Here is a 20,082-nt window from a genome sequence, read left to right on the forward strand (position 1 = left end):
GTGGGGGGGGGTGGGGGCGGCATCAGCCCTGGGCTGCACTGCCGGTTCTCCAGTCTGCCTATGTGGGTTTTCCTCTGCATCTGATCTGATGCAACAATTCAGAGCGAGAGGTGTCAGTGATCAAAGATTGTTAAACAAACAAAACATTGCAAGAGTGTTAATGTTTTAAGCATGTTTGCATTTAAAGTAAAAAAATAATATCTTGTTTTTGTCTGTGCCCTTTATAAAGTTTGTATCTCCACTACCTGGCATTACGTTTTATGCATGGCCCAGCCCGACAAAGTCACATTTATGTCAGATCTGGTCCTCGTGACAAATGAGTTCGACACCCCTGCTCTAGCGGATACACTTTCGCCACCTCCTTCCCTATCTGAAACAGGGGAAAAGAGGGACTCCAGGCAATCTTCACGCTCTATGTTCTTGAACAGGGAACTAAGGATGTTTCAAGAGAGAAGATGCAGAGATGCCAGATATGCTGACTCAGTTGACTTTGCACCTGCAGAAGCCACACAGAGACCACCACCTTCATGCTGATCCAAAGACAGACCACAGGATCAGTGAAGCCACTACATGTTCACAGGCCATTTTAAAGTTTGCTGCACCAAAATATCATAATCATTTTGGTTCTTCTGGAGAACTGAAGGGGTCAGCGTTTCCCACACTTTCGCTTTGTACCAAATCATACAACCGCCAGTGAAGTGAACTGTCTTCAGCACACAAACTCAGGCACCGCCCTTCACACCGACCCCGTAGCCAGGAATTGGGGGGGGGGGGGGCCGCCAGCAAATTAAATCTTGGCTTGTTCCTCCGGAAGCACGTTTTCCCTGGAGCAGAATGCATGTCTGTCTGTGGACACCCCCCCCCCGCAAGCTGCGGGGCCAGGAGGAGAAGATTGGCAAGCCGGCTGTTTGGGGAAGCGCTTCCTTTTTCTTTCCAGAATCCAAAGGCTCCCATCGGGCACGCTTGCACTGGGCCTGGGAAGCCTCTCCGTTGGCGGCCGGAGTGCTCTAGCTGCTCCCAGGCAGAGGTGAACCAGACGGTGGGCTTGCAGCCGTGCCTCCGGGGGCGCGTGTTCCGGCAGGGCGGCTGGGGCGTCAGATGCCCTTGTGCTCTGCCTGCCTTTCCTCCTCGGGCACTGAGGCGGCAGCTGCCCGGTGGGATGAGCAGCCTGCAGCTGTTTTCTCTCCTTTCCCGCTTCCATGTTGGGTCCCAGCCTTAGCGTGGAAGAACAAGCCAAGAAGGAAACTGGACACACACGGTCTGGGATGGCCCAATTTTGGAAGGACACATAAAAGGCAAGCACTGGTACTTTATATGAATAAATCATTTTCATATAGAGATGTGGAGCTGTGATACAGTTTATAGTGGACTGCTCAAGAAGCCAACAGCAGAGTCAAGGACAGATTAATTCAGGTTGGAACTCATACAGCAGCTGAGGCCATCCTTGTCCATCTTAAAACAGACTAATCATTAATAATTATCACATGGCCTTGTATATAGCATAGCCAGGAGATCCTAAGATTGTCTGGCAGCCCTAAGTTCTAACTCTTTTAGTGTTGCGCACCACTAGGTGGTGAGCCGGCAGACTTATTTTGGGTGCTGAGAGAGCTCTGAGAGAGCCGTGACTGGCCCAAGGTCACCCAGCAGGCTTCCAGTGGAGGAGGAGGGCGGACTCAGACCCGGCTGTCCAGATTGGAGGCTGTGGCTCTTGACCCCCTACACACCACGCTGGCTCTCTTGAAACAGATCTCTCGGTAAGCTCCTACAGTGAAAGGCTGCCACTTACCTTTCTGCCTTTCTCATTGTCTGGAATGTAACAATGCCGAGGGAAACCACGGGCAGTGAAGTTCTTTCCGGGATTTGGGTGCTCTGGTCCCTAGAGACAGAGAGACATATTAATTAGACGTTTAAAATACCCTTTAGAGAAGGTTCAAACAGTGTGAGAAACCTGCCTAATTTCTGAACGCCACACTGTCCACCGGTGGGAAGACGAGACCTGTTGTGTCAACAACGTGTCACAATCTTTTCTCCAGCTGCAACGGATGCCCTCTGCTCTGACCTCTCCCCCCCCCGCCCGTGAAGCTCTGATCTCACCTGGATCCCTGGTGGGATATTGTAGATAATTCGAATGGTTTTACAGTCAAGGTGTCCAGGCAACGAGTGGGGGATGAGGTGATACTCCATCTTCCCGGGAGGCTGGGTGCCGGTCTTTACCCCATAGATGGTTTTGCAGGTGGGACACTGCAAGCTCCCATCCTGAAAGCAAGATGGGCAAACGGTAAGAGTAGGCCATGTGCTCCAAATGGCACAGAGCAAAGCAGGCTGGCAGTAGACAAGTCTGTTCCTGCACTGTAAAAAGTGTGTGTGGGAGGAAATCAATGAGGACTACCCTCCAGAAATGTCAGAAGCATTTCACAATTCCATCCATTCTTACACGGGGAAATATAACCACTCAAGGCAGGGCCAGAGACCAAGTCCCCTCTCTCCCCACTCCTGTATTTAACCAGTGTGAGCTTGGCTTGCAAATGGCCACCAAGGACACTTACATGCATTTTTTGATAGTAAACCAGGTTTGCTACTGAAAGCACATTCAACAGGGAGCTGCAACCAATCCTAGCTCCTTTCAAGGAGTGTCTGTATGAAACATGTGTTTCTCACATTTATACTCTGCAGCTGTCCAATTAACATGGCTTAAGTCATCTTAAAAAATGAGACATGTGAGTGAACTTTAGGCCCAGTGAGATAAGAAACAGGGCGTGGAACCCTTTGGGTTCAGCAACATTTTGAATTCAGCTTAGAAGGGAAGACTTGTTCAGTGCTTTGTCTAAGGGAGAATATGCATTCAAGTCAGAGCTATTTGGTTACATTACAGGGTTGCCAGCCTCCAGGTGGGGCCTGGGGATCTCCCACTTTTACAACTGATCTCCAGCTGACAGAGATCAGCTCCCCTGGAGACAATGGCTGCTTTGAAGGGTGGGCTCTATGACATTGTATCATGCTGAGGCCCCTCCCCAAACCCCGCCCTCTCCTGGATCCACCCCCAAAGTCTCCAGGTATTTTCCAACCCAGACCTGGCAACCCTAGGTTACAATGATTTCTTGCACACATATCAAGAACACGACATATTGGGAAAACTACAGCTATTGCAAGCTATTCAAGATGCAAGTGTAAAGATGAAGTCTCTGTACCAATGAGCTTCCCGTTGGCCCATGTGTATACTTCTTACATTAGAAAAGACATAAATTTTCAGCCAAGGAAAGTCAGATGCATATTCACATAATATTTCTTTGATTTGCATGATTATGCTAGAGAAGAGAAAGGTATGAAGACTGATGCAGAACACTGAGGTCCCACTGAAGGTTCTTTGGCTAATTATTGTTATTTATTTATTTATTTCTCAAATTTATACCCCGCCCTCCCAGCCAAGGGTGGCTTACATAAAATCAGCCTGTATTTACAATAAAACAATTAAAACATTTAAAACAATGCTAAAACCAGTTAACAGTAACACAGTAGATGCTAGTATTGTTGTTGCTGGATCAACGATGGCTACCATATTAGCTCTTTCTTCTCATAACCGGCTCCTAGGTCTACTTCAGGTGTCTTTCCAGCGGCTGGCACAGGCTGATGTTATAGATTCCAGAGACAGCAGGGCTTCCTGTCCTTCAACTACTAGTTGTTAATGATGTTTAATGGTGGCGGCGGCTCCAAAAGCCTGGTGGAAGAGCTCCGTTTTATAGGCCCTGTAAGAGGTTCCGCAGGGCCCTGATCTCTTCTGGGAGCTCATTCCACCAGGATGGAGCCGCCACCGAGAAGGCCCTGGCCCTGGTTGTTGACAGCCTGGCCTCCTTAAGACTCAAGAGGGCCAATCAGTTCTGGGCCCCTGAATGCACTGCTCTCTGGGGAATATGTGGGGAAAGGCGGTCCCTCAGATATGAAGGCACCTGACCATAAAGGGTTTTAAAGGTAAGAATCAGCACCTTGAAATGAATTCAGTATGCTATCAGCAGCCAGTGCAGTGCCTTTAGCACAAGCTGGATGTGCTCCCAAACTGGGAGTAAAAGGTTGTCAGCTATGCTGCCATGGTGGTTGGGATATTATTTCAGTGTCTGTGTAAATTGCTTTTGCATTCCTTTTTCTCTGCTCTGCACTGAAATGCTAATCTCCAAAGCCGTACAGGTGGTAATGTGTGTTGTCTGCCTTCAAGGCCGACCGTGGGAGCCGCACAATTCCCAGGTTCGCCTAGTAACGCTTGCCGGCCTAGTAATGCTTGCCGGCTCTAGCCCGCGCGGGGGAAGGTGCCTAATTGGCCAGCGCAGTGGGGGGGTGCATACGAATGCCCTATATCTCATTAGGTTCAAGAGGCAACTGCTATTCTTGTGACTATGTTAATTCATCTATGGCTCTTCAATAAAAGTATAACCTTTCTAAAGAAGTGTGTACTCCGTTGGTGGCTGTGGGTTCTGACATTCTGTGGGTTCTGACAAAGGTAAAGGTTCCCTTGCTCGAAAGCCAGTCGAATCCGACTCTAGGGTTGTGATGCTCCTCTCCGTTTCAAAGCCGAAGAGCCAGCGCTGTCCGAAGACGTTTCCGTGGTCATGTGGCCGGCATGACTAAACACCACGGCGCACGGAACGCTGTAACCTTCCCACCGAAGTGGTACCTATTTATCTACTTGCAATTTCTTGCTTTTGAACTGCTAGGTTGGCAGGAGCTGGAACTAGAGACGGGAGCTCACTCCGTCATGCGGCACACTCGGGTCTTGAACTGCTGAACTACCGATCTTCCACAGCCTGCAGTTCAGCATCTTAACCACTTGAGCCACCACAGGTCCTCTAAACTGGGAGTACTAAGGGCCAATTCACATGTGACAAAAGTCCATGTGGTGGACACAAGGCTGCCGCAAGGACTTAGGATCAGACATGTGCCTGGAATTCCATGCTGGGAACCCAATTTGAATCAGCCTGTAATGCGTGGGATGGAGGAACTGAAGCACCTCTTTTCTTGACCCAAAACAGCCCCAGAAAGTCACTGTGCCCTTTTGGGTAAACATACATTTTGCTATCAGTACACATAAGCTTCTCCAACAAGCACACAGTGGCTCCCCAAGGCTGACTCAGGTTGGGAAAATGGTGTAGAGGGGAAACTGTAGCTCTTTCCCCCCCAGGCACAACAGTCTTGATCAAAATCAGGCCCACTGTCAGGCTCCCCACAGCATCAAGGCAGGTACACTCCTGTAGAGAAGGGGGTTGCTTTATTTGAAGCTATAGGTGCCTGCCCCCTCATGGATCACTGCCTTGTCGTGGCGAGGGGGCTTGTGTAGTTCAGTGAAGCTGTGGGCTATGCCGTGAAGGGCCACCCAAGACGGACAGGCCACAGCAGAGAACTCAGACCAAGCGTGATCCACCTGGAGAAGGTAATGGCAACCCACTCTAGTATGTTTGCCAAGAAAACCCCATGGACGGTATCAAAAGGCTAAAAGATATGACGCCAGAAGATGAGCCCATCAGGTCGGAAGGTGTCCAATATGCTACTGAGGAAGAGCAGAGGGCAAGTACAAGTAATTCCAGAAAGAGTGAAGCGGCTGGGCCAAAGCCGAAAGGACGCTCAGTTGTGGAGGTGTCTGATGGTGAAAGGAAAGTCCGATGCTGCAAAGAACAATACTGCATAGGAACCTGGAATGTAAGATCTATGAATCAAGGCAAGCTTGACGTGGTCAAAAATGAAATGGCAAGACTGAACATCGATATCTTAGGAATCAGTGAACTAAAGTGGACAGGAATGGGCGAATTTAACTCAGAAGACCATTATATCTACTACTGTGGCCAAGAATCTCGTAGAAAAAATGGTGTGGCCTTTATAGTCAACAAGAGAGTACAAAAATCAGTATTGGGATACAATCTCAAAAATGACAGAATGATCTCGGTCCGATTCCAAGGCACACCATTCAACATCACAGTAATCCAAGTCTATGCCCCAACCACTGATGCAGAAGAGGCTGAAGTGGACCGGTTCTATGAAGACCTACAACACCTCCTAGAACTAACACCAAAAAATGATGTCCTCATCATCATAGGGGACTGGAATGCTAAAGTAGGAAGTCAAAAGGTAACCGGAATAACAGACAAGTTTGGCCTTGGAAAGCAAAATGAAGCAGGGCAAAGGTTAACAGAGTTTTGTCAAGAGAACACACTGGTCATAGCGAACACTCTTTTCCAACAACCTAAGAGGCGACTCTACACATGGACATCACCGGATGGGCAACACCGAAATCAGATTGATTATATAATTTGCAGTCAAAGATGGAGAAGCTCTATCCAGTCAGTAAAAACAAGACCTGGAGCTGACTGTGGTTCAGATCATGAGCTACTCATTGCAAAATTCAGACTTAAACTGAAGAAAATTGGGAAAACCACGAGGCCATTCAGGTTTGACCTAGATCGCATCCCTGATGAATATACAGTAGAGGTGAAGAATAGATTCAAGGGTCTGGATTTGATAGATAGAGTGCCTGAAGAACTATGGACGGAGGTTCGTGACATTGTACAGGAGGCAGCAATCACCACCATCCCAAAGAAAAAGAAATGCAAGAAAGCAAAGTGGCTTTCTGATGAGGCTTTACAAATAGCAGAGGAAAGAAGGAAAGCGAAAGGCAAAGGCGAAAAGGAAAGATTTACCCAACTGAACGCAGATTTCCAGAGAACAGCAAGGAGAGATAAGGAGGCCTTCCTGAATGAACAGTGCAAAGTAATAGAAGAAAACAATAGAATGGGAAGGACTAGAGATCTCTTCAAGAAAATTGGAGAAATCAAGGGAGCGTTCCATGCAAAGCTGGCCATGATAAAGGACAAAAACGGTAGGGACCTAACAGAAGCAGAAGAGATTAGGAAAAGATGGCAAGAATACACAGAAGAACTATACAAGAAAGACCTCGATGTCCTTGACAACCACGACGGTATAATCACTGACCTCGAGCCAGACATCCTGGAATGTGAAGTTAAATGGGCCTTAGAAAGCATTACTAACAACAAAGCTAGTGGAGGTGATGGTATCCCAGCTGAGCTATTCAAAGTCTTAGAAGAGGATGCTGTTAAAGTTCTGCACTCCATTTGCCAGCAAATTTGGAAAACGCAACAGTGGCCACAGGATTGGAAAAGATCAGTATACATTCCAATCCCAAAGAAGGGCAATGCCAAGGAATGTTCAAACTATCGCACAATTGCACTCATATCACACGCTAGCAAGGTCATGCTCAAGATCCTACAAGCTAGGCTTCAACAGTACGTGGATAGAGAACTACCAGAAGTACAAGCTGGGTTTCGAAGAGGTAGAGGAACGAGAGATCATATTGCCAACATTCGCTGGATTATGGAGAAAGCAAGAGAGTACCAGAAAAATATCTACTTCTGCTTCATTGACTATGCTAAAGCCTTTGACTGTGTGGATCACAACAAACTATGGCAGGTCCTTAAAGAGATGGGAGTACCAGACCACCTCACATGTCTCTTGAGAAACCTGTATAAGGGCCAAGAAGCGACAGTTAGAACCGGATACGGAACAACTGATTGGTTCAGCATAGGAAAAGGAGTACGACAAGGATGTATACTGTCACCTTGCTTATTTAATATATATGCAGAGTACATCATGCGAAATGCTGGCCTGGATGAATCACAAGCGGGAATTAAGATTGCTGGGGAAAAGATCAACAACCTCAGATATGCAGATGATACCACTCTAATGGCTGAAAGTGAAGAGGATCTAAAGAACCTCTTGCTCAGAGTAAAAGAGGAGAGCGCAAAAGTGGGCTTGAAGCTCAACATCAAAAAAACTAAGATCATGGCATCCGGCCCCATCACTCCTTGGCAAATAGAAGGGGAAGTCGTGGAAGTAGTGACAGACTTCACGTTCCTGGGATCCCAGATCACCGCAGACTGTGACTGCAGCCATGAAATTAAAAGACGCCTGCTCCTTGGGAGGAAAGCGATGGCGAACCTAAACAGCATGATAAAAAGTAGAGACATCACCCTGCCAACAAAAGTCCGCATGGTCAAAGCAATGGTATTCCCAGTAGTCATGTATGGCTGCGAGAGCTGGACTATAAGGAAGGCCGAGCGCCGAAGAATAGATTCTTTTGAACTATGGTGCTGGAGGAGACTCTTGAGAGTCCCTTGGACTGCAAGAAGAACAAATCAGTCAATCCTCAAAGAAATCAACCCTGACTGTTCCCTGGAAGGCCAGATAATGAAACTGAAGCTCAAATACTTTGGCCACCAAATGAGAAGGGAGCACTCACTGGAGAAGACCCTGATGCTGGGAAAGATTGAAGGTCAAAGAAGACGGGGACGGCAAAGGATGAGATGGTTAGACAGTGTCATCGATGCAACGAACATGAAGTTGAGCAAACTTCAGAGGATGGCGGAAGACCGGAAGGCCTGGCGTGATCTGGTCCATGGGGTCGCAAAGAGTCGGACTCGACTGTGCGACTGAACAACAACAACATAGGTGCATGTACAGGATCACTGTTAGGTATGAGACACAATCAAAGAGCATGACATGTTATACGACATTTGAAAAGCGGAGGCCCAATTGCGGGAGTTCCCGCGCGCGCCATTGAGCCTGGGAGCGAAACGCTTCTAGCCGGCATAACAACTTACTTCCCACGGGCGAGCCGAGAGATCGCCTAAGCAACTATCTAGCAGCACACCACCTGTGGCCTTGAGAGATAAACATGTTCCTGCAGTCGAGCAATGAAGCGCATCAACACATCTACAACTGAAAAGGAAAGCGAGCATGCGCATACCAAGGACGTCAGAAGGAACTTTTGGCAGCTTGCTGACACCCACACACACCTGGGAATTAAGCTTCCAGTCAAGAACTTCCAAAACACATCTGTTGGAAGTCCACATGGAATACTTTGTAATGTGTGCACTGGCTTTAAGATTAGACCAGTCATGTCGTTTTACCTCCACTACCTGAAGTGGCCTGATGGTTATTTTGGCTTATGATGATGTTTGCTGACATTTTATCATGCTTCATTTTAATTATGCTGTGCTGTGTCTATTTTTGTAAGGCACTCTGAAATCCTTCTGATTTGGCCTGGGAGGGTGGGAAGGAGGCAGAATATAAATATTTTTTGATAACTAAATAAAGAACAGCGAAGATTTAGTAAGTGGTTAGAAAGGTTCTACTATAAGAAAGCCTGACTCACACAACCCTTCGCTATATCTTGAAGGGGGATGGACAAAAGGAAGTGTTGCTTCACAACTGTGGAACTGACCACCAGCGTACATAGTGATAGACACCAGCAGGGGTGGCTTTAAAGGGGGATAAGAAAAAAGGTCTATCAATGGCTACTAGCCATAACGACTCATGGGAACCTCCACATCCAGAGTTAGTAAACCTCTGAACATGTGTGGCAGGAGACAACATCAGGGGGAAGCCTCTGTGCCCTGTTGTTGGCCCCCCAGGGCAACTGCCTGGCCACCGTGTGAGGCGGGAGGCTGGACTAGAGGGACCCTCCCTGGTCTGACCCAGCAGGGCTCTTGTTCTTATGGTCTAAGAGAGCAAATCTCATAACAAGGTGACTTCGCACATGGTGAGATCACAGCACATTCTGTGAGACTATTTTTTTAAAATCTCAAGACCATTTTACCATGCTAAAATTGCAGAGGAAAGTTATCTAATGGTGGCTTCTCCCTTAGAAATCATTTTGAACTGTTATTCTATATGAAGGGTTAAAATATATGTTTACTGCTGAGTAGAATCCATGTACCGACTTGAGAGGCTTCACAACTGTGGACCACCCCCTAGCCAGGTGGACCCACACCGTCCTCTCCCCAGTAACACACCTTGTTCCCATTGTTGTACATGGCCACGAGGCAGTGGAGGTGGTATATGTGGCCACACGTGGACAGCTTGCCCACCAAGTCTGGCTTGACTGCTGGCTGAGGTCCTTTGTATCCCGAAGGAGCAGAGAGGCGTTCCATACAAATGGTACAGTCCTAAAGGGGAATCATAAACTGTGTTGAGCAGATGAACATATATATATGCACACAGAGAAACTCTGATGTGATATAAGGACAAGTCAAGGTTAAACCACAGTGTCTGATTCCCCAAGCATTCAAAAAAAATCCACGGTTGATGAACAAAGTAGAATTTATTATAATGGCAGAAATATGCTCTTCTGCACTCTCCTTCTCCATTATTTATTTGGAATAAATGTTTAGAGTATTTCTATGCTGCTGCTTCAAAGTCCTCCTTGAGGCGGCTCACTTTCTTCTTGCCACTAAGCTGCTCCCTAGGCTTGGGAAACCCCACCCCACCCCTTCTCACTTCTGCAGGATACGTAATAAATATCAGGGACAAAGACCGCATCACTTCTGTGTCCTGAACAATGCTTAGAAGACTATCTGTGCCAACTAAAATTTCAGAATTAAGGCCAAAAATAGTTTGTGCTTATTATTATTATCATTGTTTTTTAAATTGCACCAAGAAAAGTTAAATTTTCACATCCAAGTCCACACTTGCTCAAAAACTGACAGACATGCTAGATGCAAAGAAGCAGACTCACCTCATCTGGTGGGTGGCGCACCTTCTGTAAGTATTTTTTCAACACTTCCTCGGGAGTTTTGCCTGAACAAGGAGGAGGAGGACAGAGGACCATTTCAGAAACTTTAAAAAAAATGTGCAGGTTCTCAGTGAGCTGGATGGGAAATGGGACTCCTCTTGGGAAAGATGAGAGAGAGCCATTGTGGTGTGTTGGTTAAGCACGGTGGAGTATAATATGAAAAACCCGGTTTGATTCCCCACTCCTCCACATTGAAGCCTGCTGGGCGACCTTGGGCCAGTCACAGTTCTCTCAGAACTCTCAGCCCCACCTACCCCACAAGGTGCCTGTTGTGAGAAGAGGAAGGGAAGGCTTTGAGACTCCTTCTTCTTCTTCATGGGATGGAGTGTCTTAGAGCTTTATTAAAGGCACTGTGGGACTGCACAATATGAATTAAGTTGCCTTTTGCTATGTTACTAGGCTTGTTTGCTAGTATCACTTGGAGCCATTAGCTCTTCACATGTCTTCAAATCACAATTAATTGCCCTTAACCATAGTTTGGTATGGCCTCCAAAGCAACAAACCAGCTTGCAACTGGCCAGTAAACAAAAAACCCTGAAGCCATCAGCTGAAGTGGATATGTAGGCAACTGATCCACTAGCTATGATTTGGCTTGACATCCAAACTGACAAGCCGTAGTTTGCTCTGCCTCGGGAGCTTGCTGAACCACTGGAGTGCTGAGCAGACAAAACAAAATCAAAGTGCACGGAGTTCTCACGGCTGGTTTCCTGACCATGCCCTCATCAGCATTCTAATCTGCCTGCAACCTAGCTCTCATTTCCCTGTACAGCTGGGTTCTCAGACATTCACGCCTAAAGTTTAAAAGAATACCAACAGTAACATCAGCAAGAACAAAGAGACAAATCTCCACCATAAGACTCGGTTCAATTTCAATCTGCCACCCCCACCCCACCCCAGCCCATCTTGGGGCTCCACTCCTCACTTTCAACCCAGGAGTGAAGCATTTGAGAGACATGAATCCAGACTCTTGCAAGTACCAGCTGTATCTCCTACTGGTGCAGCAGCACTCCTGGAAAGTCTCCACACAATTTCTGGTTGCAGTCAGTAGGCTGGCTAAGCAATTTTCCTCACAACTCCAGACCTACTACAGAGCAGAGTTTTGTCCATGATGGCAAAGGGATCTTTCTCTGCTGCTTTTGGCACCTCAAGCATCCAAGGGCAAGAAAGTCATGTGTTGATCAGACCTAGACACGGGGGTCTTTGTTGACCAGAGGGTAAAGTATAGTTCCGCAACAGGGCCTGAAATCATAATTCTGAAAGGAGGCAGTCTATTAACAACTGTCAAACTCCCCTCCCCCATCAAGATGTCTATACACAAAAGCTAGTCAGATGTCTAGATGAAAACCACACCATTCTCTGGCCTGGTTCAGACATAATGGCAACCAGAACCTGAAGAGGTGAATCAAACAGAATAGAAGGCCAACAATAAAAACTTAATGTATATAATATAAAAATACATGTATTTTATTAGCAAAGAACTAAAAAACATATAAGGGCCCAATCACACCTCGTGTAAAAATACCAAAATCTGACTAGAGCAGAAAAAATTTCTTTGAACAGTTTGAACAATCTTGAGGATGTTATTTTTAAGCCAGCAGACAAGGGGGGTGCCTTGGTTATATGGGATAGAACAGACTATATAATGGAGGCTAATAGACAGCTTAATAATACCCTACATTATAGTGTAAGTAAAGAGGATCCAATTAAAAAAATTAGGAAGGAGATAATTATGGTACTAGGAATAAGGCTCGTTGTGGAAATAAATACAACAAGCTCTAGAAAGAGGCTCTGGGACAGTGCCCCAGCCTTGGGCACTCAGTGTCAATTTGCTGTGGCGACCTCAGCAGGGTGTGACACCAAGTCCACCATTTTCCCCAGAGGAACTGATCTCTGCTACCTGAAGAACAGTTGTAATTTTGAGTGCTCTCCATCCCTCCCCTGGAGACTGGCAACAATGGTTCCCCATGAGGGAATGGCTGGTTTGGAGGATGGAGTCTATGGCATTGTACCTGTCTGAGGTCCCACCCCTCCTCAAACCCCACCCTCTCCAGGCTCCATCCCTCAAATCTCAAGGAATTTTCCAACCTGGAGTTGGCAACCTTATCTCCTTCCCAGCCAATTATCAACCTACCTTTATTTCCCCCTCTGACTTCAGCTTTCCCCCCCCCCCTCACCTGCAGCCTCTACCGTGCTCTGAAGCCCTGATTGCTACGTCACATTGGCTGTCATACAGGGGCCATCTCAGCAGGATATAAGGACACAGAGTCCACCATTTTCTCCAGGGGAACTGATCTCTGCCATCTGGAAGAGCAGTTGTAATTCTGAGTGATCTTCAGCCCTCACCTGGAGATTGGCAACAATGGTTTCTCCCAACAGGCACTAAGGGTAGCTCAGAACACATTTTACCTCAGAACAGCAACAGCAAACTGTTTAGAATGGTAGAGGCAAAGACCAATGAGGGCCACATATGTAAACGACCTCTGTACTCTGAGGCAAAGGCCAGTCAGGCCACATATGCAAATAACCTCTGTGTTCTGACTGGCTATGGGAGGGAGAGGAACAGCAAACTGTTTAGAATGTTGGAAGCGAGACTCAGGCAACGCAACCAGTGGATAGGGACAGCTTCTGACTGACAGATCACGGAGCCAAAGGCTGTGGGCACTGTGTGGAATGTTCAGCAGCGTGCCACCACCAACAGAGAATTATTATATAGAGAGATTGGATGAGGCCCTATTGTCAAGCTATATATCCAGATCCACCTATGACTTCCTATTACAATCTGATAATAGAACTCCACAATTCTATCTTTTACCCAAAATCCACAAAGGGGTACTGCCTGTTCCTGGCAGACCCATAGTCTCGGGATGTGGGTCCATTCTGGAACCACTGGCCAGTTATTTGGATGAATTTTTAAAACCTTTAAGGGACACTATGGATTTTTGGGACATATTAATAAGATCAGGATGGAACATAAGGATATGCTCTGTCACTTTGGATGTGGTAACGCTATATACCAACATACCACACAATGAGGTCCTTAGAGGTACTTCAAACTATACTGGATATGAGGGAAAGTGATCCTAATCCTCCCACTTTCTTTTTATGCCCTATAGCTGAAATTTGTTTGAAAAGGAATTATTTTCAATTTCAAAATACATTTTTGGCAAGTGTCTGGTACTGCAATGGGGTGCAAATTTGCACCGGAATTGGCAAATCTTTTTATGAATAGATTTGAAAATCAATTCATCCTTAATGCAAACAACATCTATGCTAGGAACATCATTATTTTAAAGAGATTTTTGGATGACTGTTTTTTACTCTGGAAAGGTTCAGTTCAACTTTTATTGGCATTTAAAGACTTCATTAATGGCCTGCATGAAATTATCACATTTGAAATAAAATATGATTATAAGGAAATTAACTTCCTGGATGTCAGTATAAGAAGGGTGGGAAACACCATAGAGACCAGCACCTGTAGAAAACCTACAGATGCCAACTCCTTTTTGCCTAGTGACAGCTTTACCCACCACATCTAAAAAAGAACCTTCCCTATTCTCAATTGTTGAGGCTTAGGAGAAACTGTAGCCAGTATTCTGATTTTGTTCAACAGGCTAAAATATTGATGGGCCAATTTAGAGACAGGGGCTACTCTTCCAGAACTGTTAAGCAGGCTTTCCATAAGGCAAAAAATACCAGTAGGTCCTCCCTCTTGATACCTAAGAAAAGACAAGGTCAGTCTGATAGGATTATTATTCCACTGATTTATGATGGAAGATCAACTCAGGTCACTAACATCATTAGAAAACATTGCTCCTCTCTTTGCCTACTGGAGATCTAAAAATCTGAAAGATATGTTAGTGAGAAGCAGCTTAAAATCTTCTCCAGCAATACAAAGGAGAATAGATGGTCAAAATTTACCAACTGGCAACTTTCCCTGTGGAAGATGTGAGGTCTGTGATTTGATGTTACGTTACGTACAACTTCTGCTATGATTCAGCTAAGCAGAAAAGTATTGTATTAGATCATTTTTCAACTGTAACTCAAAGGGTCTTATCTATGGCATCATCTGTAAATGTGAAAAAATGTACATTGGTTGCACTTCAAGGCTGATAAAGATTAGGATCACAGAACACAGAAGCTGCATCAGACAAAGAAGAAAAAACGCTCCCCTTATCGATCACTTTGTTACAGCTGGGCACAGTGAATGACCAGGAGATCTCCCAGAATGGTTGGGAGAAGCTGATTTTTGAGAGGGCAGTATGTCAGCTATGTTGCCATGAAGGTTGGGGAGTTTGGTCTGTGTCTGGTTAATTGCTATTGCTTTCCTTTCAGGTTAATTGTTACTGCATTCCTTTCGATGCTTTCTCTGCTGTGCGCTGAAACGCTTATCTATGCAGATGTGCAGGAGGGTGTTGTGGTGTCTGGGATTTCACTAGGTGCCGTGGGAGAGTGTTCGTTCTCAGCTTCAGCTACCTAATGGTCTCTAAGCCTTATCCTGCGTGTGGGAGGGTGCCTAATTGGCCAGTGCTGGGGGGGACATACGAATACCCTATATCCTATTATGCCCATGGGGCCGCCACCATTCTTAATAGTGCCTATGTTACTGCATCTATAGCTCTGCAATAAAGGTATTACCGTTCCTGAATGCGTGTACTTCGTTGTTGGCTGTGGGTTCTGACAATCTGCCATCATCCAGCTATCAGTGGGTGCAGCCACAAAACAGCATGGGAAAGAAACATGGGAGTGGGAAGGGAGTAGTAAAGTGCTCCAAAATGTTGCTTCAGAACAGTATTTGGATCACCCTTATAAGAAATTGTGAGAGAAACTGGGCAGAGGGACAGGGATCAGTTTGGAAACTTTGCCCCAAAAGGCAGGAATGTGCAGTATGAAGCCCTAAGAGCAAATCCGCAGCTAACCCCACCTTCTAGGAGCAGCCGGCCAATGCTAATACAGCAGGACACACGGTGTTGCTTTGCAGAAGTCAGAAAAGGCTGGGCAGTTGGCAAAGGATGAAGTAGTGCCACAGCAGGGCTTCACATTGCAAGTTAAATACGGCATGACTGTAAGGCTTTAGATCTGAGTTGGCTCAGCACAGTCCAGGGCTCCTTGGCCTGATATCTGAACCGAGGCAATCCTACGATATGCCTGCAAATGCCACACCGTGACCTGGATTGTGCAGGATGATGCTGGATAGGTCCATTTACTCTAGACATCATCAAGACCTTGCCATGGCAGGGTGAAATAAACAGGCTTCTAGAATGGTTTGTGAATGGTGGAGGGTGGGGAGGAAGGATCCTCTTTTCTTACCTTTCTTGGTCTGCTTTTTGGTGGTCTTCCGGCAAGTGCTGGAGAACCCAGGGATAGATTTGATTTCACTTTTGCTGACTGGAGGTGGATGGAGCACCAGCTTGGGGGGTCGAGTGAGGCAGACAGGCAGCCCTGCAGCACTCATGAGAATCCCTGTGATTCCTGGGAGGAACACAACAGGGGGGGTGTTTGAGGACCTGGTCCCCCCCCCACCCCCACCCCCACCCCGCCAAGCCAAACAACTTCCCTAAAATCTGCCTGGCGGTAACTCAAAGCCTTGCTCCCCACCATGAACCCCATGCCAGAATTATTTGGTAATGAGTGAAACATCCTACACAACCCCCAGGAGAACGCAGTGTCCTGCCAATCAATTTATTTCCTCTGTAAGTATTTATCTGCAGCATATCAGCTTCCTTTCCTGCTTGTGGCCTGCTACGATCTGGGCCTATATTTAATTTGTGTGAGCAGTCTCACCCTTTGGGGAGTCAGCAAGGTAATATTTTGGTCATTTCCAACCCTCATTCTTCCACAAAGTAACAAGCAGGGCAGAAGTCAATGCTGATGAGCCTCAATGACCTAAATGCTTGATCCCCCCCCCCCCCATAGTCCAACATTAAAAATCAATGTTATGATTATTCATCAGTTGAATTAGAATCAACATGGTGGCTGAAACTATCCCTATCCTGGTCCCACAACAATTCCACCATTCCTTACCTGCCAGTGCTGGATTGACTGGGCTTGAGCCATTGAGATTTTTGACAGGCACTGTAGGAACCCTGTGAGGAAGGAACACAGGGTTTAGAGATGGCTATGGGGTGGCCGCACCCTAACCAAGAAAACAAAGCAAACGCAGAAGGAGATTAGGCATGGACATCAGTGAACACCTCGGGTGCCTCTACACAAAAGGGCTGGATGCACTGTGCAGTCAAAGAAGTCGGTGCATTACACGGGCCCATCTTCCACGGACACTACAGTGGGTGGCCTATTACTCCTCTTAGTTCCTCTCATATTGAAACTGATGCGGCTGGGATCCTGACAGTGGGGGAAAAAACAACCCAACGTGTTCCCATGGAACCAGCCTGGCAGGTTATCTTACTGCTTTTGGCTGCTAGCAGCCTGAGGCACAAACACTCCCTGGCTGAACAAGGAGACCCAGTCTGAGAGAGGCAAGTAAGCTTGCAAGCATGTGAATTAAGGGGGTGTGTGTGACAGATGACTGGTTCGGGGACAGCATAAATCAGTGGTTATGACAGGCACTGTATCGGCAAGAGTATCTGTCGAGGGAATGGGGAGAGGACTAGCTGTGAGTGGGGCATGGCCTTCAGCTCTGGATGGCTTTCCTCGGGTCTCCATCTGGCAGGTGGGAGAGGCCGTGTGTGACCATATTCAGGACGATGGTCCCTGCAGAGAAGAGATGCTTGCTTTTTCCAGGGATGCTTCCTGCATTTCCAGTTTAGTGCTAAAGTGCACGAAAGCACATCTGTGTGCTAGCTAAGGTAAGCTCCCCCATCTGTCTTCAAGAATTATAAGATCCTAAAATACTCAACAGAAACTAATACATGACCCAAAAATATGACATACATAATACATTCAGGTAATGAAACAAAGAACTTCAGTCCTTGCAAGATGGGTCTCTTGAGGATGCAATCCTAAAAGCACTTAGCTGAGACTTCTGAATAAACATGCATAGGATTGCACCACAAGAAGGTTAATTACCATTTTAATTTTAAAACTATGCATAATCTGCATTAATTTTTCTTCTGAACATTTACTGTATCAACCATTCACTAGAAGTCTCATGTTTTTTAATTTTTTAAAATCAAAGAGGCATATCTGCAAGAAGGGTGTACCCTGGGGTAGGATTAGTGCATGCATTACCCTACCAAGAGCAGTGATTTGCCCAATCTAAGAATTTTAAAAGATAGGCTTTAAAAAAAAATTGTGGTATGACAACTACCATTTGAAGAGTAAGATCTTGTTTTTTAGAACTGGACAGTTTCTGATTTTTTTTAAAAATCAGTGATAATGGTTCCCTCCCGCCCAACTTAGCAATGCTTCAGAATTCACCTGCCGAAGTTAAGATCTGCCCTGGATCTGTTAGCCAAATTGCCTTGATATATTATTAATATGGGAAATTATTATTAATATGCAATTGGAATCTAAGGGAGCAAAGCCTTTGTATACAGGAGTCCTGCCTTCTCCAGTAAAACCAAGAATAAACGCATAAACCAAGTCTTTTAGAGAAATGGGTACTTCACAAGCATACAATAACTCAAGCAAACTCACAAGTACACAGACCTAGGAAATTAGATAGAAAAGGATAGCGACATTCGCTTTAGCAGGATGTTTCGTTGAGGGGTAATATTTACCTGTCCCCGGCGTGATGAAGTGATCCACAGGAAAAATGAGGAGACTATGGGGAACAGGAGTCATATTCTGGACCAGCAGAACATGTGGAAAGACTCTTTGGCAGTTACTCCAGAGTCAGCAAGACAGGGCAGGGTTTAGGTATGGAGAGAGAGAGAGAAAGAGAGAGAGAGAGAGAGAGAGCACGTGGCCAAGGCCGGCTCTTTTATGCCATTTGGGGGCTTGGGGGTGGGCTTCAATGGCCACCTCCCTTGTGGTGTCTCCCTGGTTTGTCCCCCCTTCCTGATCTGTCCCCTGGAAGTTTCCTTAAAAAAAAAAACCTGGTTGCAGGAGGATGGGGCAGGGTTGGGCCATGTGGAATCTAATCACTTTACCAGTGACACCTTTGGAGCACAATAGCGGAGTCCAGGGTCATTGTCCTTTGATGAGTTTAGCTGGGCTGTCGCTGTCTGGCTGATGAGTTGAGTGATGAGTCAGCCAGCTCGTCCCTTCTGGGCAGAGGCTCTTTTGTTATGCTGTGGAGCCTAAATGCATCACCTGGTGGAGGTGAGGGGGGGGAAGGTTGCCTGCATGTGGAAGGAAAGGTTTTGCTTATGGAATCTCTTCAGAATTTTAAGTCCCTTTTGCAGAATATGGCGTTTTTCCGTAGTACATGGTTACTGGATTCTGTGTGTTCTCTGTGTAGGGAGCTGGTCTCTCTTCCTGCTGCGCTGAGGGTAAGAGAGGGCAGGTAACCCCAGGAACCACTGGCACATCATCTCAGGAGAAGGCTTTTCCTCTGCTGGCATGTGTCTGCAGCTGGCATCACTTTTGGGTCACCACACACTTTTACACACACTACTTGCACAATCCAGTTTTCATCCCTTATGAACTATACGTCCATAAGAGCGCTATGAGTGCCTTTTAGGGCAACAGTTCAGGGTGGATCTTTCAAGATAATAATCACCTTAATCATGCTGAGGTAAATCTGACACACCCCTCTAGATATTATTATTGAGCACCATAAGGTGGTTAAAGGGGTAATTCAATGTATGTGTTGTGTGTTTAAGGAAACTGCTGACTATGAAGAAGTAAAACTTTCTTTTAAAAGCTCTTATTCAGCTTATGTTTCAGATGCTGACCATTAAATACATATATACTCTTACGTTTGGTGGCGTCATAGACATTAATGTGAATTGATTTTGAGAAAAATCACTCATTATCCATTCATTTCTTTGGACTCATAGTCCCTCCTAGAAAAGTACCAGCCCCAGCCAGCAAGAAAGGCTGGATACCTGGGTGGCAGCTTTCACTACTGCCAGGTGAATACTTTATTACTAACTAGGAGATTTTGAGAAAAATCACTCATTATCCATTCATTTCTTTGGACTCATAGTCCCTCCTAGAAAAGTACCAGCCCCAGCCAGCAAGAAAGGCTGGATACCTGGGTGGCAGCTTTCACTACTGCCAGGTGAATACTTTATTACTAACTAGGAGTAAGGCCCGTTGTGGGAAGAAATACAACGAACTCTAGAAGGAAGCTCCAGGTGAGTGTCCCGACTGTGGCTGGTGGGGCGGCAGAGGGAAGGGGAAAATAGAGGGAGGCAAGCCATGTTTATTTCCTTCTGCTTAGCTATAAGGCAGGGCTGTCTCAAGTCATTTTGCTGCCCAAGGTGGGTAGAATGGGAGGACAGCCTCATGGTAACAGGTATGGTTCCCTCCACCCCTCACTTTGGGGCTATGCAGTGGCAGCTAAGGTAGAAGAGCACCTCCTCCTGTGCCACGTTTTCTGGGTTCCAAGG

General features: G+C 46.2%; 1 protein-coding gene across 1 annotated transcript in view; it reads right to left on the reverse strand.

Moving 5' to 3' along the window:
* DTX4 (deltex 4, E3 ubiquitin ligase) overlaps nucleotides 1-20,082 on the reverse strand; it is a 58,195-nt gene that overhangs the window by 3,030 nt on the left and 35,083 nt on the right. The window contains exons 3-8 of the mRNA XM_015409647.1: nucleotides 16,649-16,710; nucleotides 15,935-16,096; nucleotides 10,571-10,632; nucleotides 9,849-10,001; nucleotides 2,095-2,256; nucleotides 1,787-1,876 (exon numbers count right to left, since the gene is read on the reverse strand). Coding sequence (XP_015265133.1) covers nucleotides 1,787-1,876; nucleotides 2,095-2,256; nucleotides 9,849-10,001; nucleotides 10,571-10,632; nucleotides 15,935-16,096; nucleotides 16,649-16,710 — 691 coding nt within the window. The remainder of the gene's footprint in view (nucleotides 1-1,786; nucleotides 1,877-2,094; nucleotides 2,257-9,848; nucleotides 10,002-10,570; nucleotides 10,633-15,934; nucleotides 16,097-16,648; nucleotides 16,711-20,082) is intronic.

The sequence above is a fragment of the Gekko japonicus genome, unplaced genomic scaffold (genome assembly GCF_001447785.1).
Source record: "Gekko japonicus isolate JY-2015 unplaced genomic scaffold, Gekko_japonicus_V1.1 scaffold2932, whole genome shotgun sequence".
NCBI lineage: Eukaryota > Metazoa > Chordata > Lepidosauria > Squamata > Gekkonidae > Gekko > Gekko japonicus.